The sequence below is a fragment of the Neolamprologus multifasciatus genome, chromosome 14, assembly GCF_963576455.1.
Source record: "Neolamprologus multifasciatus chromosome 14, fNeoMul1.2, whole genome shotgun sequence".
NCBI classification, from domain to species: Eukaryota; Metazoa; Chordata; class Actinopteri; order Cichliformes; family Cichlidae; genus Neolamprologus; species Neolamprologus multifasciatus.
The window spans coordinates 30625802-30653757 of record NC_140452.1 but is presented as its reverse complement, the minus strand read 5'-3'; the positions used below and the strand labels follow the sequence as shown (position 1 = coordinate 30653757).

General features: G+C 43.9%; 2 protein-coding genes across 6 annotated transcripts in view; one reads left to right on the top strand and one right to left on the bottom strand.

Moving 5' to 3' along the window:
- Window positions 1-8570, top strand: part of ankrd13b (ankyrin repeat domain 13B) — a 43571-nt gene extending 35001 nt beyond the window's left edge. For all 3 annotated transcript variants that reach the window (XM_085184450.1, XM_085184449.1, XM_085184451.1), the window contains 2 exons: window positions 970-1046; window positions 3068-8570. In XM_085184450.1, coding sequence (XP_085040576.1) covers window positions 970-1046; window positions 3068-3269 — 279 coding nt within the window. In that variant the 3' untranslated portion in view covers window positions 3270-8570. The remainder of the gene's footprint in view (window positions 1-969; window positions 1047-3067) is intronic.
- ssh2a (slingshot protein phosphatase 2a) overlaps window positions 6135-27956 on the bottom strand; it is a 28079-nt gene continuing 6257 nt past the window's right edge. Inside the window, exons 1-14 of one of the 3 annotated variants that reach the window (XM_085184444.1) lie at window positions 22668-23971; window positions 15918-16030; window positions 15493-15557; window positions 14876-14997; window positions 14575-14640; window positions 14380-14445; window positions 13729-13923; window positions 11794-11887; window positions 10675-10803; window positions 10466-10512; window positions 10175-10321; window positions 9729-9929; window positions 8770-9646; window positions 6135-8293 (exon numbers count right to left, since the gene is read on the bottom strand). In XM_085184444.1, coding sequence (XP_085040570.1) covers window positions 6662-8293; window positions 8770-9646; window positions 9729-9929; window positions 10175-10321; window positions 10466-10512; window positions 10675-10803; window positions 11794-11887; window positions 13729-13923; window positions 14380-14445; window positions 14575-14640; window positions 14876-14997; window positions 15493-15531 — 3615 coding nt within the window. In that variant the 5' untranslated portion in view covers window positions 15532-15557; window positions 15918-16030; window positions 22668-23971 and the 3' untranslated portion in view covers window positions 6135-6661. Of the gene's footprint in view, window positions 8294-8769; window positions 9647-9728; window positions 9930-10174; window positions 10322-10465; window positions 10513-10674; window positions 10804-11793; window positions 11888-13728; window positions 13924-14379; window positions 14446-14574; window positions 14641-14875; window positions 14998-15492; window positions 15558-15917; window positions 16031-22170; window positions 23972-27956 lie in introns of those variants that run through there. The other 2 variants (XM_085184442.1, XM_085184443.1) reach the window with 2 other exon arrangements.

Below are 27956 nucleotides of genomic sequence, written 5' to 3'. Positions count from 1 at the left end.
ATGGCAGCGGAGTATGACATATCTGTGTGTATATTTCTATGAGCAGGCACAGGGAGCAAATGTGGAAAGTATTCTCCCTGCTTTTAAATTATACAGCGCAAATGGCAGCAATAAATTTAACCATAAGTCAAGCAAGACCAGACAAATATACGCAGTGAAGGAGGGAAAAAGTGAGCTGTTTTGAAAATAAAAAAACAATCAGTGCTGAAGTAAAATCAGTAAGTAGAATAAATTGGCTCTGATGTGTGGCGCACGCTGCCTGAGGATCGGCGCTGTTTAAAATCCCAGAGATCCTCAGTCCTGATAGCCCTTGGTCTTCTTCCAGACGTTACAGAAAGTGAGGTATAAATAGGCTCTGTGAGACAGGTCGGAGAACATCCTCTGAGTTTTCTTAGCTGAAATACACAAGGGGAAGGAGCAGAGGAGGCAAGGGCACGGTTGCAGCTTAGGCTTTGTGCTGCAGTTTGTGCTCTCGTCTCCAGCAGCCGTACCCAGCGCTTCCACTGCTGCGCCGCTGAGAAAGGTGACACTTTTAATTACTGCTCTAATACCAAAGTAGGACAGGTGTTAAAGGATCGCCCCGCCGACACGCCGTGTTTTACAGAATTAACTGCTGTACAAATCTAGCTTACACTGTATGCTGTCATCTTCTAAAAAACAGCTTTTGTTCACAGCTTCCATATATTTCTGTGACAGTGTGAAGCTGAATTTGAAACTTGAACGTCTATATTTAACAAGTGCTTCTCATCGTTATTAATCACTGGTAGCATTAAAACTGTGCGTGGACTTGAGTAGGACCGCAGCCAGGATCGATCGTTTAGTTTACGACCAAGGCAGCTGGCTGCGTCTCTACCATACGTTAACAGGAAGCTGCTTACAGGGAATGAGGATGCGTTTGTTTTGCATGCACCGCTTCCTGCAGCGCTCCTTCACTGACTTCCTGTGCCGCCTTCTCTTTTGTGTGCCCAGGTGACCATCTGGGAGGCGCTGACCAACAGCAAGCCGGGGACTCACCCTCTGTCCTGCGACCCGAGTCGTGTCGAGAGGTCAGAATGAGAGCCTTTGTTTTATTTTGGGGGATTTTCAATGACTCCCACGTGTTTGAGTTAAAGCTCTTTGTTATCGGGGACTTTGTTAGAAAGTCTGATAAAAGCGTCAGTGAATGAAAGAGAGCGGGACTTTCGTTGTCAGCAGCGAGGGGAAAAAAGCCCCCGCATAAATCTCCTTGAGTGTCAGGATGAAGGCGATTATATCCTGCCATCCCTCCACCGCATTGTCTCTGACTTCCTCTCAGCTCTCTTGTGTGTTGTTAATCTTCAGCGTCTCGCACTCCTCTGTGAATTTTTTTTTCCTGTGGTTCTTTCCTCCCATACTTGACTCACATCCTGTATTCCTGTCCCATTCCCTGCTCTATTCTCTTATCCATCCTGCTATTCTCCCCCTCTCCTATCTGCTATCTGAGCTCCAGTGTGTGTGTGTGTGTGTGTGTGTGTGTGTGTGTGTGTGTGTGTGTGTGTGTTTGCAGAGAGGGGGTGTTGGTGGGAGGATGAGAGAGTTGAGAGAGTTTCCTGCTTTCTCAGTTGACAGTGCTGTAGTTGACTTTAGCCTCTGTTATCTTTAGACAGTGTTTCTCTCTCGGTGCATTCCCTCTTTGCAGATGGCTGGTTGGATTCACAGACTGTCCTATTCTCTTCGTCACTGTCTCCTCCCCAAGTCTTGCCATAGCAGTGTTTACTCGAGCCAAAGTTCTAACCTGAGGGGAAAGTGTTGGACCTATAGACCGACACCAAGAGAAAGTTGCAAAGCTGTAAAAATAAGAACAGAATGCAATCTCATAAACCCAAATGTTACTGTAGAACACAGAAAATATGTCAGATATGGAAAAAATAAGCTAACATCTCAGCAGAGTGGAGGCAGATTGGCTCAGTGGAAGCGGGACTGATCACTAGAGCAGTGCTATCGGCATCGAGTTTGACAGCGTGGGAAAGAGGAAGTGATGTAAATAACAGACCAGCAGTCAGACACCCAGGAAAGCAGGCGGATCGTCCTTGATGAACTTAAGCATACGTTTGATTTCTAAATGCAGTGCTGCCCGAGGGCCCAAAATCATGGGCCAGTACTGCTTTTCTGCCTTATCCAGAATTTTGGCAAATTGGTGAACGTCTTTACTCATAAGAAACGCTGCCTGTCTTTTTCTACCCAGCCGTCTTACTGACCTGTTACCCACTTAAATTAATCAGTTGCAAAATGTCCCAGCTGTTTCTTTTTAGCATCACTTCTTTTTTGCCTAACGTTTTTGAGATGTGTTGCTGTGGGGCATCAAGTTCCACATGAGCTAATACTTTTCTAAAGCAGTAAAATGTTTAACCGTTTGACATGTTTTCTGTGTTCCACTATAAATAAAGTTAGTGTCTATGAGATTTTCACATCAGAGCCCCAAATTGTATTTTATTTGATGCTTTTTTTTGGCATTGGGGTTGCAGAGAGAAATGCTTGGGTGTAGTGTCCTCAGAATGACTTAGCTGAAAAAAAAAAGACAGTGACAGCTTAAATGCTTGACTCCAGGGTTTCTGTGTCCTTCTTTTATATACAGTCTGTGGTAAAAACAGGTTTTTTTTAGTATTTCGTGATAGAACCGAGCACAGTTATGGGAACGCATGTCTCGCTGTGTCTCTTCTGAAGCCTTTGTCACAACTTGTTTTTAAATAAAGCGTTTACTAAGACTCCACAATGTAGTCTGCAGCTAATTTGAGTCGATAATAGCTTTCTCCCACCGTTCATCAAATCTGCAGAATGACAGACGGTAATAAATGGAATCAGGACGAGACAGATCCAGGTTTAAGTTCCGGTGAAGCGTTAGATTAAAAGACAAAGCAAAGCGTCACGATGGAAAGATAAACAGCAATCAGAGGAGATTCTCATAACCTGGCAACCCAGACCTCATTCATTATTAATGCATTGTGACTCACAGTGAAAGCATTACTGACTTATCCTTATTATAAATGATGCCTACTGTGTGCCCACTGAGGAGCTTTTTAAACCCGTGTTTCCTCGCCCCTGTACGCAGCACCCCCCAGCACAAGCCCCGCCCCCCCACCAGCCTTTGCTCCACCCCCTCCAAGAAGAAGCCGACCACCTGCAGCTATGACGAGCAGCTGCGTATCGCCATGGAGATCTCAGCCCGGGAGCAGCAGGAGGCGGAGTTTCAGCAGCAGCAGGAGGAAGAGGAGCTGCAGCGCATCATCCAGCTGTCACTCATGGAGAAATGAGCCCCTCACCCCACACCCTCCCTCTGAACCAGGCGGTCCTGCCAGGGTGGGGGGTCTGGACTGAGGGGAGGTGGGTGGAAAAGGGCAGGTGTCCACTTAAAATCTTGGAAATTTATAAAGAAAACCATCTTAGAGGTAACATCTGAGCTGGCCGTCCCTCCCCTCGCTTCAGCCAGACCCTTTTCCCATGAAGCCATGAGGTGGTTGCGTCTGCCCGGCTTCACAAAGCCAGAGACGGACGCACGCCTGGTCTCTCTTCTGCCACATTGGCACTTTCTCGACAAGTGCCAGTTTACAACCAACGACACATCCGGTACAGTTTAACAGGAACTCCGTCTCGAATTAATGATTTCTTGGGGGGTGTTTTGCAAGCGTGCGTGTTTGTCTGTGCGTGTGTGTGCGTTTAAAACAAACCAGCTCAACGCACAGAAGGTCAATAAGGTCAACTAAACAGTTCCCCTAAATGTAGTGTGTCAGGCCAACTCACTGCTCCAGCACCTAATGCACACTCACGCCACGCTCCCGTCATCACTGAGCGCGTGTGGTTTTCAGTTCTGACTGCATCGAAGAGCGCAGCGGCGTGGAGAACGCCTTCCTCATTTGAAGGCCGATAAATAATCAGACTTGCTCAGTTTTTAATGAAAATTTTTAAAATGATGGACTAATGTGTTTCTTCTTCTTCCTTTTTTTTTGATTTGCACAAAATCCAGATGTACTGTACTTGTGGGTGAAGCACATATATGACTGTTAATGGATGTTTGAGTTTGAGCACAAAGTTTAAAACAAAAAAAGAAACCCAGGCCGGGGTCTAGTTTTAAACCCTGACGCCGGGCTTCGCAAGGAGCACAGTAATGATGAGACTCCCAGATGAACACTAGGTGTGTACTAACTATACTGTATGTGAAGTAGAGCATTTATTAATAAAAACAGTAACAGGAATAAAGGTTTGTATGTGGATCGTGGGTTAGAGAAGAGTTTTCTCTGTAAATTTGCTTTTTTTCATCTTACATGAGCTGATGGTTGTTTGTTTTTGTTTTTTTGTGAGTGTTTTTCTGTGCATTATAATATTTCAGCATGGTCTGCACCCAATGCCAGGGGTGGGGGTCCTTTGTGACCTACGGCAAGTTTCACTGAGCAAAAGTTTTTTTAAAAGCTGAAAACTAAAATCCAGTGTAAAATCACCCCTCAAATGTTTTCTTAGAAATTGGCAGGGTGCAAATGTAGATGAGCTCTGAGGGACTTGTTTTGTTTTTGTGTGGAGGATGACGAGAGCAGGGACACCTTATGCTCTGTTTTTTTTTTTAAATTAAGTGAGAAATGTAAAACTTTCACACTCCAGTATCAGCACAAACTGAGGATACCACCTTCTCTTTTCCTTCTGTAATTCATGGTTCTAAGCTTTCCCAGTTGGGTTAAGAAGTAAAAAAATGCTCCTTTTGTTTTTTACTTTTTGAAAAAATGTTGCAAAACGTTAAAAAAAGCGCGGTGTTTTCATGACGTATGCTGGGAAGTGAATTGACATGATTTAAATAAAGGAAAATCTTTTTTTTTTTTGGAGAGCAATGTACAAATGGGTTATTTGATTTTTTTTTTCTTAAGCCTCTCAAATGCTCTGTAAATCCCTTCACCACCCCCCCACCACACACGCAACAGTTCTTCCACTGTTAAGTTCGTTTCCGTGGTCCTCTCCAGTGGAGGACGGTGACAAAAGCAATTTATTTCACACGAGATTGGGGAATGCTGCGGCATCTGTCAGCACCAGAGAGAGCTCATCTGTTTTTAGCAGCTGCCACCTTCATCATCGTCCCTGTGACATGGATTCCCAGAGCTGAAGAAGTCTGATCCAACTGGGTTGTTATTGTTTTTGTTTGGCTTAAGTATTTTAGGTTTACGAGGGAGAAAAAAAGGGGAGCAGATTAGAGGCTGTAAAACCTCCAAGAAACAGCACTCAGGACAGAGAAAAAAAAAGGACGAACCAGCAGTGCGCATTATGAAAAATACCAGGACTGTGGAAGGCACCGAGCTGCAAGCCTGTGTGAAACGAATTTGCAAAGAGCTGCTGATATAAGTCGCGTTCAGAGCATCAGTATGCAAAGAGGAAGGATGCCAATCTCAGCCGTTCTCCTCTTCTGCTCCACTGATTTTTATTCCCTCTCCTCATGATAAACACACACACACACACACACTCGTATTTTATTTGAAAATCCTTCTGTTGTGTCTGCTGAGGTGGATTTAATTGGTGAAAACGTCAGGGGATCTCAGCTTTTCCTCTTGATTCACTTAAACCACCAAAGAGTCTTTTGGTCTTCATATATGGAGCCTGTGAGTTTTGATGTCTTAGTTATCTCCAGCATCTCTTTTTTAAAAAGCAGATTCAGTCCTTTAATGTCAGTCTGTGCCTCGTGTCTGTGTGTGGGTCTCTCAGCAGGGGCTCCCGTGGCCTACATCTCAGTATTTAATTACCCACATGAAACAGTAGGTAAAATGTCAGCCTGAAATAAGCTGCGCTGAACACTGATGGAGATCATTTCCCACTGGAGTTGGCACTGACGTGCTTAAAAGATCGGTTAGTTGTAGTTAAAAACGAGAGGTAAAATGTATTTCTGTTAAGGATGTGCTTCTCAGTCATTAGAAAAGAGAAGCTTGGTAGTGGCAATACCAGATGTCATAAAATCCCGTTTTAGTGTGTGGATCAGCCTGTCCAGCAGGTGGCGGTACATTTAAAAGCTGGCCTCATTTCTTCGCCTTACATGGGAGTGGCTAAAAACAGAAAAACTAAGGAGTCACTACAGTTAAAACAAACTCACCACCTTTATTTACTGCTAAAGCAATTAAGTAATAATAATAATAATAAAAAACAACATATCAGCTTTGTCCTGGTTTAATTAAAAATCTGAATAAAGACATGTCTGCCAGCTTTGAAAACAAAACCACAGAAACAAGTCTACTGAGAACAGTGCAAAACAACAATCCTCCCCGGGGTAAGAAACACGTCTCAACTTTTTTTTAAAAGAAAAAGAGTCATCTAAACAGTAAAGTGCATGGTTTGAGAAACAAAAGCCCCTCTGGTTGGAGTTTTAGAAACTCCGAACAGGCAGCGAGGGTCACACTTAAAAAAAGGGGACACTGATATAAATGAGTGCATGAGCACCGTTCAGTCTTAGTTTGGACATTCATGACACTGTACAGACGAACCTGAACTCCAGTTCGAACAAACATCCAGTGGTTTCCATGCAAATATATGCTCATCATTCATGTCTTGCATACTATACACATAACACCGGAGAACACACACAGGGGGTTACAGCTGACATTCATACACATCATGCGGTCTCTTTCACACACATAAGCGCAGCTTCAGTCGCATGTGTTCCAGTCTTGCTGATCTGAGGTTACATGGTGTTGTATAGCAGAGTGACGGCTCGCTGCTGCTTCTTCTCAGCGGAAGCTTTGCGAGAACGTCTTGACGAGTGTCCTCTCCCCGGCTGACGGGATGCAGGGACCGTGCTGCTGCTACTGCTGCTGTTCTCTGACTCCTCCCGTTCTCCTCTTTCCCCTCTGGTGGAGGGGGAGAGGCCGAGGGGTAGAGGGGATGTGTCATCACTGCACGAACCTGTTCTTTCAGAGCAGGGCCTCTGAGCCAGCACTTTCTGCTTCTTCCATGTGTCGTCCGGGTGAGACTGGGGCGACGAGGGCGAGTCAGGCAAGTGCGACAGTGTTGCTCTGTTGTGCGTCCTCAGGTCCAAGCTGCTGAGGTCATGAGCCGACAGCTCCAGACAGTCCAGTTTAGCCAAGGAGGCCGATCTCTTCATGAGAGACGGGGGGGTGAGCCCCGCCTGGCGGATGCGCGCCTCTAGCTCTGTGGCTCTGTGCCACTCTGTTGGCTCCAACAAACTCCTCTGCTCCTGCTTCTCTAGGAGCTGCTGCCCCACTTTCAGAGCTGGAGGGCTCTCTTCAAAACTCACCCCTTTATAACTTTCTGGGTCTGTGTCCATGGCGTCTCTTGGCCCCTGAGGCTGCCCCAGTTCTTGTGCTCGACTGTCTGCCGTCTCGAGGGCGATGCCCTCGTGAAGAAAAGCCTGCAGCTCTCTCAGCGTCTGCTGAATCTTCTCCAGCTCCTGGCTGCCTCGGGCCAGCCTCTTCTGGGCAGCGCAGACGGGGCCGCAGCCCTCTTGCCTGACCCGAGAGCTTTCATCCGTGTCCGACTCCTGCAGCGTCACGCCATCCAGAGTCATTTGGTTCGAACAGTCCTGCAGGTTTTGGCTATGGAGCTGGCCCCGTCTGAGAGACTGGGCTGAGGTATCTTGAGATGATGCTGATAACTGCTCAGCAGAGGCCAGTGATGATGTCACTGTGTGGCTATCTGTGGATGTTTGCACACTGACAGGTATAGCACCAGAGACTTGGCTGATATCTGACTTTGGGGAACATGAAAGGTCTTGGAGGTCGCTTGTGCCTGAGAAATCGGGTCTTTTGTGTGACCCCGTGTGCTTCTCTTCATCTTTGGATGTAGCATTAGCAGAAACAGCCATGTTCTCTCCCTGAGTGATCCTTTGTTCTGCAGCGTGCATGGGGGAGTGGAGCAGCACGTGTTCGGAGGATACGGACAGTCTGACAGGAGGTTGTTCGCTGCTGGGCGAATGCAGCGGAGACCACTGACATGCCACCATCTCCAGTTCCTGCTTCAGCTTCTGCTCCAGCTGCTTGGTGGCCCGCCGCACGGAGCCCGCCGGCCAGTCGCACAACAGCGTGGAGGGAGGCTGGGGGTGTGAAGGTGGAGTCGAAGAGGTGTGCGTGACTTCAGAAGACTCCCCCTCTTCCTGATGTTCCGGTCGGATGACCTGAGGACTGTGAGAGGATGGAGGGAGTGGAGAAGATGATGAGGAGGAAGGAGTCTGAAGAGATGCGGCGGGGTGTGATATGGCTTCGATCTCAGTGACAATATGGCGGACTGATATCCCGTTGTCGTGGTGAGTGTGATGAATCCGGTCAGGACTGGTTTTGTCAGAGCTGTCATCAGATTCCTGAGAGACAAAGAGAGGATACAGACTTTATTAGCACAGCCATTGTGAGGCTTTTATTCCAAGCAATGACTTATTAGCTCAGTCCTGTTTACACCAGTTTACACTCTTTTATAATCCACATAATACTACTGACAACTCGTTATAGGAGGAGGTTTGGTCTTGATTATTCTCTCATTGTCCAGCAGGTGTCACTGTGATCAGCTCAATCTATCTGCTACCACACAGTCCTCACATTCACTCAGATTCCAGTTTACTTCCCTCTGATTAAAACTTTGAATAGTATCCACGGTTTTATTTTAAAGTTCATTTAAATCTCCTAAATCAAAGGATTTGATAGAAATTTTTAAATTTTTCTCTTTACAGCTGATGATGATGACAAAGGTCACTCTGAAAAGTGGTCGTACTGAGATGCTATTTAAAAAAAAAAACAAAAAAAAAAAAAAAAAACAGAAAGAAGCAGCTGAATGAAACCTTACCTGACTCATCTCATTCCTCTGCTCCTCCTCGTCTTCGCTGACCTCTGTTTCTCTGTCAGTTGACAGAGACGTCCTTTGCTGTCCCTGCTCTGAAAGCGTCCGATGTCGGCCATCTTTGGCCAGCCCCAGAAACTTCTCCCGGGCGCTGAAGAAGTCGATGCTGTCCGTGCTGTGGGTCGATGACCCATCTGCCTCACCGCGGGTATCCAACTCACTCGGGTTATTGTTGTTGTCGTCGCTGGGAGCGAAAGCCGAGACCGGAGGCGAGGAAGTGGGAGTCGCGGGGCTGAGCGGAGTGTGGCTGTTGTTCGTTAAATCAGACAATGATTGGTTGATCATATCCGAGTCAGTGGATCCCAGAGTGAGAGGAGAGACTTCCTCTGAACTGCTTCTGTCGGGTAAAATGAGGAACAGCTCCTCTGGTTTGCCCACTGAGCAGGACAGATGTGTGGGAGTGTCCCTGTGAGCGCGCTGCAGTTCAGGGGTGGGAGGTAGGATGTGGAGCGATGGTGGTGGAAGTGGAAGAGCGACGGGCACAGTGATGGCCACGCTCGCCGAGCTGCCCTGCTTTTCCTCTGGGACCACGGTGGCTGCTCGGGGTCTGGGGAGGGGAAGCAGGCGGGGGTCTGCGCAATCTGATCTGACCTCCTGAACCAGCGAGTCACACACTCCGTTGGAGAGTGCATGCGAGACTTCGGGCTCAGGGCAGAGCGCCTGCAGCACAGCCACACCCAGGAAGTGATGCACAGACGGGGAGGAGGTGTTGTTATTGTGAGAGTCAGCGCGGTTCAAGGAGGGAGAGGAAGGCTTTGAGTCCAGGCGATCTGATAGGTCGCTGTCACTGTGGGAACGCCATAGCTTATTATGCCTCTGTTTGCTGAAGAACAAGAGGGAGAGAAGAGTTCGTTAGCTCCAAATTCCTTCTAAGGAACTGTACATGTTTCTGCATGAGAGCACACCTTGCCAGCAGAATTCCCTGATACTCCTCCAGCTGCTTCATGAAGGAAGGGTTCGGCTTGGTGACGGCTCGTCTTTCCTTCACATAGTCAAAGGCGGTGTCCAGGTTCCAGCCATACTCCTTCATAGCGTAGGCTATCACTGTGGAAGCAGAGCGGCTCACGCCCATCTTACAGTGAACCAGACACTTGGCACCGGCTTTCCTAAAGTGGGAATAGAATAGAATAGAATAGAATAGAATAGAATAGAATAGCCTTTATTGTCATTGTACAAAGTACAACGAAATTGGAGTGCCACTCCCTTGGTGCAAAATGCAAAATAAATATAAATGTAAAATATAAAAAGTACAATAAAACAACCAAGAGGCAAGGTTGAAGCACATGAACTAGTGAGAAAGAGGAGCTTAAACTGTGTGTGTGTGTCTGTGTGTGTGTGGGCAGAAGCCTACTTGGCTTTGGTGATGAACTTGTACGTGTCGTTCCAGTACTCCAACAGGTTGGTGGCCTCCTCGTCGTACACTCTGATGTTGTGGTATTCAAACATCCCTGGAAAAAAGTTGTCGATTTCGCGGGTCACATTCAGGATGTAGCGCACTCTGGAGGAGAGACGGGAGGAGGCGTGTCAGTATGATCTCATGGATGTGACGATGATAAACGAGCTACTCGTTTCAATTGACTTTAATGAGAAAATTAATTTAATACATCAATTTTAATCTTAGCTTAAGTGACTGATCTCTTACCCACTGTTCTGCAGCTCCTCCAGGTTAGAAGCGTTCCACTCTGAACCCTATAAACAACACAGGTCCAGTCATTATTAACAGCATGCGCAGTTTTTTTTTTATTTACAATTAGAAAGACAAAACAAGGTTAGATGCAGCTTTTTACTGAACCTCAAGTCTGACATGACAAACCTTCACAGGCTAATGGAATCAAAGCCCAATTGTCTCACCAGGAAGACGTGATCAAATATTTCCGTGGGGCTGTCCATCTGTCCCAGGATCACAATCATCTCATTGTCTATGAACTCTTTAAACTCCCTCAGGTTGCACACCATCTGGATCTCCAGCTCTGTTCGGATCTGTGAAAGTTCAGGCAAACAATAAATGGTCTGATGACAGCTGATAACAGCAGCAGGGAAACGCAGAAAATCAGGGCATAAGTACATCTTTACAAGTAATAAAACCACAGACTGTACATAAAAGATGACTGCAGCCTCTGCGTCTGAAAAGTGAAGCCAGTGGCGTGAACATGCATTCTTTCTCACGACCATCATGAAGAGACATCTGGGCTGCAAAAGGAAGTCTGCACTCAAGCTTTTCAGAAAATGACCCTGTCGCTCTTGATTTATGACCTCTGTAAACATTTTAGTGATGAGTGTATAGCCCCGGTGTCTAGTTTCAATTCTAATTCAAATTTAAGTTACTTTGCACAGAAAGGCCCCTCTTCTGGAACCAGTTTCCAGTTTGGATTTGGGAGACAGACACAATCTCTACTTTAAGATTAGGCTTAAAACTTTCCTTTTTGCTAAAGCAATTGGTTAGGTGGTTAGGATTCAGGTGACCCTGAATCCTCTCTCTTCTACAGTATGTCCTTTTATCCTGTCTTTCTCCCCTCTCTCGCCATCCAGTTGCGGCAGATTGCCCCGCCCCTCCCCGAACCGGGTTCTGCCAGAGGTTGCTTCCTGTTAAAGGGGAGTTTTTCCTTCTTACTGTTGCCAAAGTGCTTCCTCATTGGGGGTCATATGATTGTTGGTTTTTCTCTGTATGTATTATTGTAGGGTCTACCTTAAAATATAAAGAGCCTTGAGGCGACTGTTGTTGTGATTTGTTGCTATATAAATAAAACTTAATTAAATTAAAAAAGGACAAATGACACATGACTGAGGGCGCCAATGTTCACGTTGTGTAGACAGCTGGTTTGAAAGAGGGGAGAAGGAGGCCATCTACAAGTGCAGTGTTCACTTCACAAGCCATGAGAGATGTCATGGTGACTTTATCCACCTTTAATGTGCAGTCTATAGTTAACACCTACATTTAAGCACCAAATGTAAATTTCACTGTCCCCTCACCTCCTTTGAGGTGACGTTCTCCAGGTCCTTCTGCATCATTATCTCTCTGAGGCGCGTCTTGATCAGCCGTTCTGTGCGCTCCCTTTCTGTGGGCCTGCACATAAAACACACAAAGACCTCCATTTAAAAACAACACTTGGCCAAAGTAAAAAAAACTCACTTTGAAGGCAGAGCCACCTTCACAGCTGCATTACATTCATTTATGTTCACTTTTACGTAAGTCTCAATGACATTACTTCTACCAGAGAACTACGGCTTTGTTTTGTGCTCCCGTTTGAGTTTGTGCTCTCAGATTTTCTGTTCCCCTCTCCAGTTTCTCAGAATTAGACAAAGTCCCCTTGTAGGATCTGCTTCTTGTTGTGCCACGCTGTGTTCCTAAGTGTTCTGGCTGGGGGCCTTTCCGACGTCACACCGACGATACCAACAAGTGGCCTAATTGCCTCTCTGGAGAGAAGAGCTCAGTTTGTCTGTGAACGACTTCTTCTAACATTTTTTCTTTTGTTTTTTGCTTCAAACTGATTCCAGGCATCAGCACACAGCAGTGTGGGTCAGCAGCTACAAAAAGGGGAAGTACAGTGACCACAGGTGTGTGACACTGCACAGATGACAGCATCATCTGTGTTGGAAATGAGGTAGGAGGGGGGCTTGTTTAGCTCAACCCTGAACATTTCCCTGACCTCATGAGAACGAGTTGAGTGGAACGAGGGTTGAGTGAGAAAACAACAACAAAAACTGACACGGGTTATTTACTGACATGCAGTAACACTTTTACCTCACAACAAGCCTCCACTTGTCTGCAGACGGCCTGAGGGAGGGAAGCTTAGTCAGGCAAAAACACAGACTACACGAGGGCAAATGACGACATAAGGACTGGAGTTAATGAGTAAATGAATAATGGAAATTTTACGCAGCTTCCCTGAATTGCTTGCAGGTAGATAAGATTATTTTTAGTTTTGGGGCGGGGGAAAGCCATGTCAACAAACACTGACATGTCACGAGGCTTTAGCAGCCTCCCTGTCCGGGAAAACCAACAGGAACTTTCTGTGTTTGGCTGTAAGGGGCAGAGCCAGATCATTCTGAGAGAGACTGTGTGTGTCTTTGTGTGCGAAGTGTTTAAACGTATGGCTTTTTTTCTGCCCGAACTGTTCCTCATTATTTCCTCAAGTGGCCCCCGTCTTTGTGCTCACCACCTGCTCCTGTCTGTTTCTCTGCGACTCTACTTACCTATGAGTTTATCTGGACTCCACTTTTCCATAACTAAATCAAGACAGCTAAAGCCTTGGCTATTTTAGACTCCTGAAGACCCCCAAAGAGAGAGAGTGTGTGTGTGCGTGAGGGGAGAGAGGCAGACAGTCTAAATAGGTAGCAGAGCATGTGATGAAGCAGCAGGGAGGGGAATTTCCCTGGTATCAGTGAAGACGAATCTATTATCACTGCTTGTATTTTTTTATGTTTCCATGTAAATATGTTGATAAGGCAGCATTATTCATCATGTTGTGAACACGTTAATGATTAGGCACCTTTGTAAACATCAGCGCTTCAGGCTTTTGTTTTGGTCTGTTGTTTTTGCCTCTCCTGGAAGGTTAGAGAGGGCATGTGGCCTCATTCCAGAGTCCATGGTTCTGCAGACTGCAATATTTTAGTTTGGGGATGTAGAAACACTTGTTATGCTTGTTAGGCAATGCTGTTAGGAAGATGCGACTGCAACATATTTTTAACTTTTCACAGAAACAGCCACGGTGAAGGTGAATTTGTGATGAAACTGTGTACAGTTACTGCTGTGAATTTCTGGGGAACAGCGTGTTTACCCTCTAGTCTATGTCATGTGCATGTGTGCCCATCAGGCGCAGGGTTTATGCCACACAATTCTCAAAGTGTTTTGCAGTGCTTCTCTGAAAAACCCTTTCCTTAATGTGGCCATCCTAATCTACTCACAGGTCTGTGAAGAGGACGGGTGAATTGGCACGGTGCGATTCGACATCCTGCATGGCGTTCCATTCGTTGATACACAACTGGCTGGATGAGACTCTGCTCTGGTAGTAGCTGACCCAGGTCAGGAACAGGCTGCCTGGGTAGTAGTTGTGGCAGCGAGCCACCTCGCAAGCTTTGTGGAGCGACTGGAGGGCTGACCTGAGGGCAGACAGTTGAAAGCAAGGAGATTTTTCACATGAGCAAATGTCACTGGGAGGAATGAAAAGTGCAGAAAGGAATTTGGACTTATACAACAGTAAAAGTTATGTGAGAGTGAAAATAAAAAGGATGGATGTGTGAAGAATGAATAAAAACGTGAGAACTAAACAACAGGGCATAGGTTGAAGCTATAAAGAGGCTAAAGATGATAACACGATCATGCTCAAAGGAGGAAGTCAGTCGGGGACAACAAAATAAAGATATGAAGAGGCGGTTCTGACACGTGAGAGGGATTGAAAGCAAAAACACGATAAGACAACAAATGAAAAGATAAGAAAAAGTGGGAAAAAACAGTCTGGAGGTCAAAGTTAAGGGTGGAGCACAATGGACACATTGTTTGCAGGCCAACAGCTTCACATGGCTGTCATTCTGGTGGAATAAATAAAGGTTGCTCACCACATGGCCTGGACAGACACTGGTTTGAAGACGTGAACCCTGTTGACTGTCGACACACTAAAGCCACTGTGGAGATGCAAAGACACAGGTTAGAAAACACAAAGCTCACAAACAAGTAAACAAAGTCATCAGAGTAGTCGGGCAGCTGCCCCAGGGAGCAGTAAGAGGAAGCAGGGAGTAGGTGTGGCGTCTTACCCATCTCCATCCAAGTGGATCATAGTGTCGCTCCAGAGAGGCAGAACCAGACCCACCGTGCAGCAGCTGCCAGAGAAGATCGACAAGGTAAAGACAGTGAAACAAGATGCACTGGTTTGCTTACTTTATCCTTTAGCTGAAAAAAAACTTTCACTGATTTATTGAATTTCTCTGACTGTGTCAACTACACCACAGTTACAGTATGAGGACGATCCAATTCAAGAAGAAAAAAGAAATCTGCATAGGAAAAACAGAAATTCTTGAGTTATTATAAAACCACAATAAGACAGAGAAGGTGTACCTATCAGAGGAGACAAAGTCCATGCCGAGCACGATGCTCTCCTCTGTGTCCTGTCTACCATTGGTGGAAACCACCACCATGTAGCGGGTTACCTGAGGGTAGGCGCTCTCCAGACGCACAGCCTGCAAGAAAAGAAGGACAGGGGCAAACTGTAAAATCACCTGTGTAATGTCTTTGACTCTTTACAGCCCTGGAAATCAACCTTTTATCATTCAAGGGCCTATAGATACTTTATACCACAAGACTGGCATTTAAAACTCTGGATCGTGAATATGAGATATGCAGGGACAACCTAATGACATTTTAACCAGTCCTTTTTTAAAAATCCCTCTCTCATAAGCCCTTTTTATTAAACATGCAGCAGGGACATCAGGGGATAGGCGAGCACACTTATAGTACACTTAGAGTTCTGCAAGGTTCATGTGAGGGTGGTGTTGTTAGCACAGCTGGAAGAGTTGAGACTTCCTTTGTCTCATAACTGTTTATGTTTTCAAAAGTCAATCCCTGTTTCAGTTCTTAAGACCTTAATCAGATGCTCTGGAATATGCTCTCTGATCACAGGACCACACACAACTGACCTTTGTTATTATATTTATTTATGTGTGCTTGTTACTAACCAGTCTGATTGTGTCTTCTGGGCGCAGCACAGTGAACATGGTCTGAAGATGCTTCTGGAGGTCACCTGGACAAAAACATTTTCAAAGTATGATACGACATCAGATAGAATGTGTCATTTCCTGTGTGGATCCGTTTTGTCTGTGACTTATTAAGATGTTTTTGGGGTTTTTTTCCTATCCAGCAAACAAGCTCACCACTGCTGAGCTTATCTGCTCTGTTGTGAAACAGCTTGACAGAAAATAACGCCAGCCGTGACCCATGATGCTGTAGAGGAATGTCCATTTGAAAACATACTGTGCTCTTTAATCTCAAGTTTCTCCACAGAGTTCATTTGTGAGGTTTGGGGTGAAAAAGGGAGTAAGAGGAAGTTTTGGGAGATGGTGCAGCTGCTGTTTGTGTGGGCGCTGTAAGTATGAGGGTTTACCTGTGTGTTTGTTCCTGCGCTGGCTGATTCGAGGTGCAGAGTTCTGCGTGGGACTGTTACCCCTGGGAAGGAAGAGGGCTGCACCTTTAACTGTGAGGAAGCTCTCACTGATACTGGAAGAGAAGAGAAAATGAAGCATGAATAGAAGCCTAAAAAGCAAAGTTATCTAATCATAACTGGTATTTTTTTTTGCGTAACTTAATTTGAAATCGCTTCCTTCCACATGCCGACCCCGGATGGCCATAACAGGCACAAGACGGGGACACGGACTAGTAGAGTGTTGTCGTGCCCTTGTGTCACCGTCACAATGCCCCATTCAGCTCGCCTCTGGTCTGCAGGCTCCCCAGATCAGAGCTCACAGACCGATGCGAACAAAACAACATCCAAGCCCCGATGTGAACTCAGAACACAATGTTCTCTGGTCCTCCACACAGCTGGATTACACACACAAGACTTACTCACACTAACAGCTGCCAGGAGGGAGGGATAGGGGGAATTGAGGGGGACCGGGGGTCCGAGAGGGAAGACGGAACGAGTCCCCCTCCTACACAATGTTTAAGCTGCGATAAGAGTTGGCCAGCGCACAATACTTCACTCCAAAGCAGGCCTAGTTAAATGGGCTTTTTGCTCCCTTTGAGACACTTAATCTTATTAACTGTGACTGAGGTCACTGCACTGAGGAGGAAGATGCATTGTAAACTGAGGCCAATGTTTTAACTGGATACCAGTTAAAGTGTCGTGCTTGCATGTATGATTGACCAGGTGTATGTTTAGTGTACGGAGGTACACTAACCTCACAAGATAGCTATAAAACAAGTTAAAACATCTACTCCTGCAGCAGCAAATGATAACCATGCGATCATTAAAGCATAACTTTAATGATGCTGAGCGAGAAGTCTACCACTTGGCCAGCCGGGCGCTTGGCTGCTAGTGTTTCATGAGTGGATACAGAGAGAAATAAAAGAAAAAAGAAAAGTACTGCTGCTATGGAAATTATCCTTTTAACAAATATAATTAATATATAATTAAGTAGCTCTTCCAGACCGAGGAGAAATGTATCATTATAACAAAAACACATCGGCTGTATTCACTTTGCAGGTTTTGCCAAAAATGACACCACAAGTCAAGCTGGCAAAAATGCAGCCGATGTAGAAACAGATGTGTGTGCAGCCACAATGATCCTAATCAGCAAAACGTGAGTCTTAAAAGTTAAACACATTCTTAAGGAAGGTCCTTTTCTGACTTTTTTTTAAAAAGATGCAGTAAATAAACATCAGTTCAAAAAGGAAATAGAAAAAAAACAAAAACAAAACCACTGCAGATACAAATAGTTAGTAGAGGAAACGCTCTTCCAAGCAGTCGTCCAACCTGTTCTGCTCAAAACAAGGGCGGCTTTTAGCCGGCAGCTAAAACAAGGAACTGACGCGATTAAGATCACTCAGATTAATGAATGCGAGGTGATGACATCAAATCTCTGAGGTCAAACAATCAGGTATTTGACTGATGTTTATTTTGATGCTAACCTAGTGTGCCGCGAGCATATTTTCGCTTTAGCAGCAGGCTTACACTCAATGAACCCAACTTGGAGTTCATCAAGTTCGACAGTTTCACACTCAAAACAGCAAAAAAAAGTCCGGTGTTGTCTGTCATTTAGTCTTCCTGTCATCCCCCCTCTTGTCTGTAACTTCATCTCTCTATCCTCCCCGCCATCCAACTGCCCTTCCTGAGTTTTGCTGAGACCATAGATATGGAGAATCAGGAGACAACGCAGGAGGAAAAAAAACAAAAAAAGACTGACTTGTGCTGGGCTCATTTCCCATAACCCACCCACCCTTGAACCAGCTGTTTCCTCTTACTACTCCCCCCCCCCCCCCCCTTTTCTGTTTTCTGCATTTCACACAACTTTGTCCTACTTTTAAGTTTCTGTCATTCTCCTCAGTTCCTGCTGCATCATGCCCCACTTACACTTATGAGTTTCCTATGTGCTGTACTTGGAAATGACTGTGTACAGCAGCGCTACTGTACAATGTCATGTAATGCAACACTGCTACTCTTCCTGAGAATCTGGTGTGGAGGGTCATGCGCGTGCGAGCAAACGCGCACTTGTATTCCTGCGCACAGACACACAGAGAGAGTAATGTAAGCCCCATGCTTTGAAAGGTGGGGGGCTGTGAATGACTCTCATATACAGCTTCTAAAAATACAGTAGTCCTTTAAAAGTCTCAGCAGTCGATGAACTGTACATTGCAGCGTCAAAGAGAAGCTTCTGAGGGTTCACACTGGAGCCTGCGTGTGCTGCTGTGATACTGTACTCAGGCTAGTGCTGGATGAATACAAACGAGTAAAGCCAGTTAGAAGCAGAGAATATCATCACCCAGAGGAATCACACCAGGGTTGCATCGAATGATCAAGAGATTGATTATTTTGTTTAAAAAGAAAAGTTTTTGGAAAATAAATAATGAACATTCACCAGTTCAAGCTTCTCTAATTTGACATTTTACTAAAAAAGATGAATGTCCTTGAGCTGTGAACAGTTTTGGACATTTTTCTTGATTTCTGATATTTTATAGACAAAATTTTCAATTCATTAATTAATAGGGCACACAATAGAGTCATTAAGGACATAATTCTTAATTTCTGCACCATCACACACATCTGCTTTGAATCTAATGGGTAAATCTTTGAATCACTTCAAGCCTCTCATTAAATTAGAATGGTCAACTCATGTTATGCAGCTGCCTTTAAGCCGAACTCATTTTAAATGATAAATTAGTAATGTGATATGGCTCCGTCAGACCGATAACACTAGCAGTCTGTAGGAGTGTATGAGAGAAAGATAAGAAGTTGCCAAGACAGCTGAAAATATGCACTTTCAGGCTGATTTGAAGGCCAGTGCTCTACAAACAGGAGGACACAGCAAAGGGGGAAATGGAAAGAGGGCAACGAGTTCAGTTAAATTGGGCTCCACAGAGTCAAGTGGACTGTGAAAGATGGGAGGTAAAGAAAGAAGACCCGGTCAGAGCGTGTAGCGAGAGCAGGGTGGGTCATCTTTTGGCATTAAGCCATCCCAGGCTTTTGGGCTAAAGCGAAGCTGTAGGTACTTGTTAGGGCAACAGCCACAGACACAATCATCACTATGTAAGGACCACTCCACATAGTGGGCAGATAGCTGACTGACCCCCTCCTCCAGCCTGTGCCCATATTAGTCACTCTCGGGAGGAGAGTGGGATAAATATAGGGTCTGCTCTGTGGAGGGCAGGTCCTCCTAAGGCTTTAGGAGTTTACAACAGAGACGGATAGAGCCCATGAGAAAGGCAGGGAATTAGCTGCAGTGTGTGTTTATGTGTGTCCACATGTCTGCAGGTGCACGTGGGCCCTGATGCCTGGAAGAATAAGCCATGAACATGCAGAAAAAAATGACAGACAGAAGACCAAAGGGAGAAGTTATGTTCGTGTCGTGTCACGGTGAGCAAGCAGACCCACAAACCTCAACGTCCTCATTCAAGTCTGGCTGAAGGCCTGTGTCGCACGAAATCTCAAGAGGTTACATGTTTTTGATTGTAATTTTAATCAAAGCGCATTTCCACAAAGTCTGCCCGATGCTAAACAGACTGTTGGACAAACATGGAAACTCAAATAGCAGATGAGGGCCTCTGGAGCAGAAGAGGTCAGGACCGATGAAGAGACAAAATTCGGGTCAAACTAAACATAGACTTTTGTTTTGCTAGTACAGTCGGCTTGCTGCCCTTGTCCCCTGGCTTCTGCAAGCGTGCAATTAAGTACCACAAGTTTCACTACTGTTTCTTTGGTAATCTGATAGACAAAGGTATGAGTGCTGGAAATGAACATACCTGAGTCAGGCACTCGAGGCTATTCTCAGAAGGATCCGTACTACATTTTACACTTACAGTTACAGAAAGAAATCTTTTTTTAATGTGGCCGAGGCAAAATATAGATGAGCAGTGGTTGTACCTTGACACAATTAAGCACTAATAGAAACTTGGCAACAAACAGGATCATCTGTTTTGTCTGATATCAGGTGATTTACTGAAGCTAATTACACAAACTTCGAGAAACCTACTTAACATTAAAGACAAATCCCCCACACACAGCCCAGGTAAGGACCTATAACCAGGTGCCTGTATCACTGTTCAGCTGATAGTCTCCTCTGCAAACGCTCAAACAAAACATCACTTTGTCACGTTTCAGTCCCATCCGTTTGCTTTGGACAACACATGAAACACAAACACGGATAAAGGTGGAGGAGAGGGTGTAACAGCATCTTTTAAAAACTGATGGCACAACAACAGTGTTCCAGGTGTCGTTTATCCTCAGGCAACACTTAAAGTCCAGTGACAGCCTCAAAGCCTGTAATTACGTGCAGAAACCTGGTTAAAAATCAGCATTCGTCTGACATAAACAGACATGTATATGTGCACACAAACAGAAAAAAATTAAAGCACGTCCCCTGTGTCGTGATAAGGGCTCGAAACCATCTTTGGGCACTACAAAGAACTGCTGATCACAACAAGCCACTAGCATCATGCTGTATTTCAAACAAAGCCAGGAAGTCAGAAAGATTCCCACATCTGCTGCTGTTTACCAGACACGCGACTGCCAGTAAGCACTGTGTGCCTGTCTCAGAGTAACTTCTTCCCATAAACCAACCTTGTGCAAACTCACAGAAAAAAAAAAAAAAGAAAGAAAGAAAAACTATTTCCTTAACGAGTGGGTGCAGCTCTAATAAAAGCTAAACGTTCAGTTTACTCAATAACTTTGCTACACCGTCACGTGTAAACCAACTAAAAAACAAAGCAATCAAGACACACACTTTGCCCTTGACTTTCCTGAAAACCATAACAGAGGGCCCGTTCTCATGCACTCGCTGACTCCATGAAAACAGCCCGACACTGGAACTAAATACAAATTGGTTAATGCTGATTACATAAGCTTTTAATCTACTTTAAGTAGTTTTGAAGAAGTTTTGCATTGATTTTCTTTTTCCCCCTCTTCCCCAAATTTGTTGAGCTTATCTGAGACAGCACCACATGAGTTTAGAAATACTGGAACACAGTAGGCCTTTGATCTGTCCTGAAGAGCAGACTCGTCTTCACCACATGTACAAGTCAGCTAAATCCTTTTACATCTCTCAGGAAAAACCAAGCCTTCACCCAACTTTGCCTTGATGTCTGCAGGCACAGAGAGATAATAGATAAGACCACTGGATGATAAAGCAATCATCCATCACTGACTTCTCAACAAAGGGCATTAGTTCTAATACAGAACAGGATATATGGACAGCTTATAAAAAATTCTGATGAGCAGCCAGTTGTGCAGTACCAATATTGGGTTACCAGACACACAACAGTCCTGTTTGGGATTATTTTAAAAGTCACATTCAGATGCTTATTGCTTAAATTAACTGTCAGAATCCAGGTGGATACGGGTCAGTTTGAGTCTTTTCCTATAAAATATTAAGACACATTAAGCCACTGACCTCAAACATAAGTTTAACTTGTCACATATTACAGCCAAAAGTAAAGAAAACAAAAAATTTATTTACAATTTCTTCTTTCTCCGCTTTATTTACCTCATCTTCCTCAAAAGCTCTTATTTCTATTTCAGTCATGATACTAAACACCAACATGCTCCCTGCCACATAAATCTCTTATTATGGCAATCGGGTGACCCCTTCCTTTCCCCCATTTCTCTCCACTAAGTATACCTAAAGAGGAATCCCTTGCTTAATTCCATGTCCACACCAGGAAACATGTTGGATGATTCACACAGCCTGAAGAGCACTTATGTCTTAGTAAGGTCAAAAAGGGAGTACTGTGATGAGTAAGACCATGCTACGTCACCAGGAAATACATTGATCAACCCTGATATTACAAAACCCACATATTGCATCAATTCACTAGAACACCGAGTATTACGGTAAATGATAAAATTGCCATAAGATAAAATAATGGTGACAATCTAGTGTGTATTTTAAATCTTTATTAGCACACTCGAGTTTCAGACACTACTCCCACAGTCTACTTCCACGTTGGAGTTGAAGTTGTGCTGGAGAAATTTGAATGGAGACCCTGTTACTTAACGGCAGCTTTACTCTGTGTCCCAGTCCCACCTACTTATTGTTTTTAGTCATACACACACACACACACACACACTATGCCGTCTAATTGTTTATTCAATACGAAACAGCCCACTGTCACTACTGTTCACAGCATGCCACTCTTGTGCAACTTACAGCTGGTTGATCTCATTTTTTGACACCACCGCGTCGTCGCTGAAGTACGGTACCATCTTTGCCCCGCAGCAGGAGCAGAAGCTGACCGGCGACGAGCAGTCGGAACCGGCCACCGTGCCGAGGGTCATGCCGTCGAGGGCAGCGCGGACGGAGCAGAGAGCGGCAGGTGTTCTTAAAGTCCGATGGAGAACTTTTACTCCTCTCCCACAGTCATCGCAAACAGTCTTCCGTGGGAGGATTTTACGGCGCGATTCGACAAAAAGTGAGGAAATATTCCTCTAAATATTTCACACAAAAACAAGACGTTTCCAAATCGTAGTTCTGTTACAATAAATAAGGCAGGAAGATTGAAGCTAGCACGCCGTGTTCCTGCCCCCGTCAGCAGCGTGTCACTGTCCAGTATTTCCCCAAGAAAGCAAAAGACATTTTAAAAGAGGATCACTGCAGCGTTTTCTAAAAACATATTCATCTCTGCCACAAGAGGTAATATCCTTTACCATGTACAGTACTGAGGCGTATGACTTGGGTCAAACTCTTGCTGGAGAAGTCATAGCAGGGAGGAGCTGGAGCCACGTGTTTTTGGGAAATATGGGGAAGCCAATGAGGGCAAGAGGGAAGTGGGACTGACGGCACTAGCAGCACCTCTGCATCGACGCTTTTGAAAGTAAACCAGTTCTCTACCCCGCAGGTTTTTTGGCTGCTTTGACTGGCTGAAGATATTGCTTCAGTGTTTGGTTAGAAGTTGGGAATTACTTAATGCCGCATCCATAATAGATTAAACACGGAGTGGTGCAGTTGCCAGAGTCAAGTGAGGCCCAGCAGCTGATTAGTTGTCCCGGCACAACAGGGTCAATAGAGGATCTGTTCATTAATAAGCTAATGTAATAGAGGGAATAAAACTCGCATGGGCTTTTGGTTCTGCAGTCAGCTCACTGTGAAGACTTGTCTCCTCTCCAAACTTCCCTCCCAACACACAAACCATGTGGCTGAGTTACATAAGGAGCAGATAAATGAGAAACAGGCTGAAGTTATCTGGGCTGAGCTGCTGTAGCAGTGAGCCTGTAGTATCTAGGTAAAGTGGAGCCTGCCTTGTCAAGAAAGTCTGGGTGAGCAGTGACTGTTCCCATGAAGCTGGTCTGAGGGTATCAAGTATCAGCTGAGGTACTCCATGCTGTGAGGTGGGCACAGGCTTAAGGTTTATTTTATAGCCTTTTAAAGTTTTATGTTCAGTTGACTCGCCAGCATGCTGGGTCCTATGTAAGCTGCAAACAATCTGAAAAACAAGGTAAAACCACAGCGCACCCCCCTGCTGCTGCAGTCACACCAACGTGTGCCAAGTGCCTTAAATTCTAAACTAAAACATCTGTAGTAAATGACCTCTACCTCTACACAATGGAGAAGAGTCATACTGTGTTTACAGAGGGCTGGATTTTTGTTTTGAGTGTTTCCAAAGTAGTGCAGTTATCAGTAGGAAGTCTGAGAATAGGGCACTATTAAGAATACTGTTACACAATACACCTTTGGCTAAGCAATCACAAACTTTCCAGCCTGTAGTTCTTACATCCTGTTAAAGCCGAAAACACTGACACACTAACCTGTAACACTAGCACCTGGAAACTTTATTGGATGTACTAGTGAATCTTTTAAAAATGAGAATATTGGGGAAAAGGGGGGGATTTAATTCAAAAAGGTAAAAGTTCATATATTCTATATTCACTGAACATTAAGTGAAATCTTAATTCAGTCATTGTTTGTTTTAAATTTTATGATTATGGCTTATAGATCATGAAAATTTGAAATCCAGTATCTGAATCTGTATCAAAACTTGTGTAAACATAAAAATAGAAGCTGTTGGTGTACCAGTGTCAGGTACAAAACTGTTGTCCCACTGTTGTTAGAGTCACACTGCTGAACTGCATTGAATGTACCATAGTGCGGCACATTATCACTGAGTTGAGAAGACTTTCTGGGCCTATCAGACCAATGTCTGATCCAGCTATCGGACTGGCACAAACGTTCACAAACTATTAGAATATTTTCAAAGCTCAATTCAAAAGTGTTTATAACTTCGAGATATATATATATATATATATATATATATATATATATATATATATATATATATATATATATATATATACTCAGTATTTATTTGGGTGCCCTTTACCAAGAATTGCTTCAGCAATGCGCTGTGGCATGGAGGTGATAAGCTTATTACACTACTGAGGCATTTCTGAGACCAAGGTTGGCTTGACAGCAACCTTCAGATCATCTATATTTTGGGGTAAGGTATTTGTCATCTTCCTTTTGGCATCTTAACTTATAGATACTCTGGGGTTCAGGTCAGGTGAGTTAGCTGGTTAATCAACCACAGTAATAACATGGCTATTTTTGGCACTGTGGGCAGGTGCTAAGTCCTCTTCAAAAAGGAAAATGGCAATTCTCTATCAGATGGGAGTACAAAGTGCTCTAAAATCCCCTGGTAGACACCTATATCGGCTATGAAACAACCATGACGACCCCAAATCATCACAGACTGCAGATTTGACTTGACACATTTTGAATTGTGTGCTTCTCCAGTCTTCTTCCAAAACGTAAAACCTTGATTTCCAAATGTAATTCAAAATTTATCTCAAAGAGGACCAACACTTCAGTTATTTTTCTCCTTAGCCCAAATAAGATGATTCTGCTATTGTCTCTAGTTTAGGAGTAACTTGATATTAAGAATGTGACAATTGTAGCCCGTTTCCTGACTACGCCTGTGCCTAGAAGCTCTTGATGCAATACTAATACCAGCCTCAGTCCACTCCTTGTGAAGCTCTCGTAATTTCTTAAATCCAGTCGAAGTTGTTGACTTGGTTTCCAAAATGTCCCAGATTTTTCTAGGAAGGGCTGGAAAAATAGGTCTGATCCACAGATGTCCAACCTCACAACTTATTTAAATGTTCTGATGCTATGCTATGAAACGACACCTTCATTCGCAAGATTGGGAATACTACTACAGCATCGGGAGCTGGGATGTTGTGGCTGATTGGTGTATGTTCTAGGTCCGCAAACAATTTAATGAGCTAGAGCTGCTCTCCTTAAACTGTGTGCCATTTTATTATCTCCTTCTCTGAAATGATTATGACATGTTATTGTCACTGTTTTATGAAGTACTCTTACTTATCTTATAAAAAATCTCCAAAAACAAACGTATAATCATACTTTTGCAAGTAGCGAATGACTGTTAATAAAGCTGAACTCATGACAGTGAATGTAAACATATGTCATAATAAGTGAGCTAAACTAAAACTACAACCCTAATTTGCATAGATCCAACGGCAATGCTACAACGCAGGGCCACAGACAACAAACCAGTTGCCAGAGTGTGTACGTGCCAATAACTCTGATTAAATCACATATGAAACAAACACACCAGCACTCCAGTCCTCAAACTATACTTTGCTTCACCTACGTGTCCCACTGACTGCTCTTGCATCACAGGGCAGGTTGTGTGCTCAAGTGCTCTTGTCATGTGGTTCTGTTTAGTGTCATCAAATTTACCAGCACCCAGTGGAAACCTATTTGTCTCTGGGATGGTAACCTGAGACCATGCTGTGGTGTTTAGTTGAGATGTGAACAAGTTGCACAACTGTTTCCCAGCTACGTCTTGCTTTATCACTTAAAAGGGAATTTCAAGTTGAAAACAAACCGAAGAACAGCATGACCTACAATGCCTAAAGTTCAAATGTTTGCTGAAGACTTAGCCCAGTCAGCTGTACAAGCGCTTAGCTTTGGAGAAATGGCTCTAAAGCTCTGAACAGTCATATAAGAAAGACAAATAAGGCTCTATTAGCAAAAGATATTGAACAGTAAACCAAAAGTATACTTTAGATAAGGACAAGCTGAAAATGGGTGTGTTAGTGAAGTTAGCCCAGAACGTATTTCTGTAAATATAACTGCAAAACTGTTATATCTGTATTGTTATATCTTGCATTACTCAGTGACATATGTTATGTATGTTATATATTTAAACTTGTCAGAAAAAGTAAGGAAATGTGTGTTTGGTCGATTGTTTCTTAGTTGTAACAAGGCTTCTTGGCAATAAATTTTATACCAGTGGAAAGCTTGTTATTTCCTTTAAATAATGCAACATTTGTAAAGAAAATGCATTTGTGGGTTGAGGAGCAGAGTTCAGTGTGTGGGTTAAGTTGATGAAAAACTTGCCAAATCTTCTCAGCCAATGCTAAACAGCTTACTCTGCCATAGACTCTTGTTTGGTGTCATTTATTGAATTGGATGAAGTCTGAATAAACAAGACATATTGCCAATTTAACAATTTATTCAATTATCAAACAGGGGCCCCAATAACATGTGGAAGAGCCATACAGATCCACAACAACCTGGTTCCTCATCTCATGTTGGTTACCAACTTGGGTCACTGCTGTGGGATGTTATAACATTTGTCAACCAGTATTTGTCGCAAGTCAGACAGTGTGGTTGTGTTGGTCACTCTGGCACGAACAGTACACCCAATTGGCAATTGTTATCATCTTGGATAATAGAGTTCGTCCGAGACCAGATCAAGTTTTTCATGGGCACAACTCACATACTCAACTCTGCTGCTCAACCCACAAATGCATTTTCTTTACAAATAGGGCACCACTTAAGGGAAAAAAACAGACTTTCCAACAGTATAAATGAGCCTGATTTTGCCCGATGTTTCTTCTTGTTAAAAGGGAGCTTTTCCTCCTCACTGTTGCTTAGTGCTTGCTCATAGTGGGTGGTTTGAATGTTGGGGTTCTCCCTCTATTATTGTTTGGTCTTTACCAGACAATATAGACTTCCTTGAGAAGACTGTTGTGATTTGACACTATATAAATAAAACTGAATTGAAATTAAAATCAAATTAAATATGTTGCACACAATGACTGTAACCCTTGGCTCTTCTGTGGAATTAACTGCATGCTGTTTGTGGATTTCCACTGTTTCCAACTGTTACATCACAGATTTCTTTCCACTGCGGTTATGGCTAATCCAGTATGAATTTCTTTCCCGAGAATTAGTTTCTCTTAATGAATAAGTCACAAAATATAGTTTTCAAAAAGAAAACTTACCAGGACCCAAATAGTTTTCCTGTTATTCCAGTGACTCTAATATTTCCAATTTGCAATTGCATAATTCAACTAAATTACAAAACTTGCATTGATGAAGCATGATTTCCATTTTCTGCATTATAAAATTGTCAGATATTGTGCATGAAATGCTTATTGTCCCACAAGGCAGAACTTCTATGGGCGAAATACTGGAAGTACAAACTGTGCACTGCAGTTTCTTAGTGGCGGTGGGAACACATACGCCCATGTAGTCACTAATCAAGCACTCAATGTTTAAACAGCAGGTGTGCTGTAGAAAGACAGAAGGCAGGTGCAGGGTATAAATGACAGATAACAGCTTATAAACTTGTTTCCACATGAGAAGTTGGTGTTTAAAGAGCATGCCGTTGGCTTGGTGTTGATTACTGCACCTCGCCCTTCTCGTTCCAAGAGCAGGCCTGATGAACCTGCTCTGCTTGTGTGCACCTGTTTCAGAGTTCTCTACAAGTCTACAACATGAACAGGCAACAAAAGAGTTATATAACGCAAGGGATTTCAATGGTCAAGGCAGCATTAATTATAAACAATACAATTTTGGAGAAACCTATTGTGCCACTCAGTTTTTTGTTTGTTTTTTCCCCTCCCCCATTAAAGGCCGTGATTATTTTAACATGCATTACCACAGCAAGGCTCTGTAGTACTTATGCC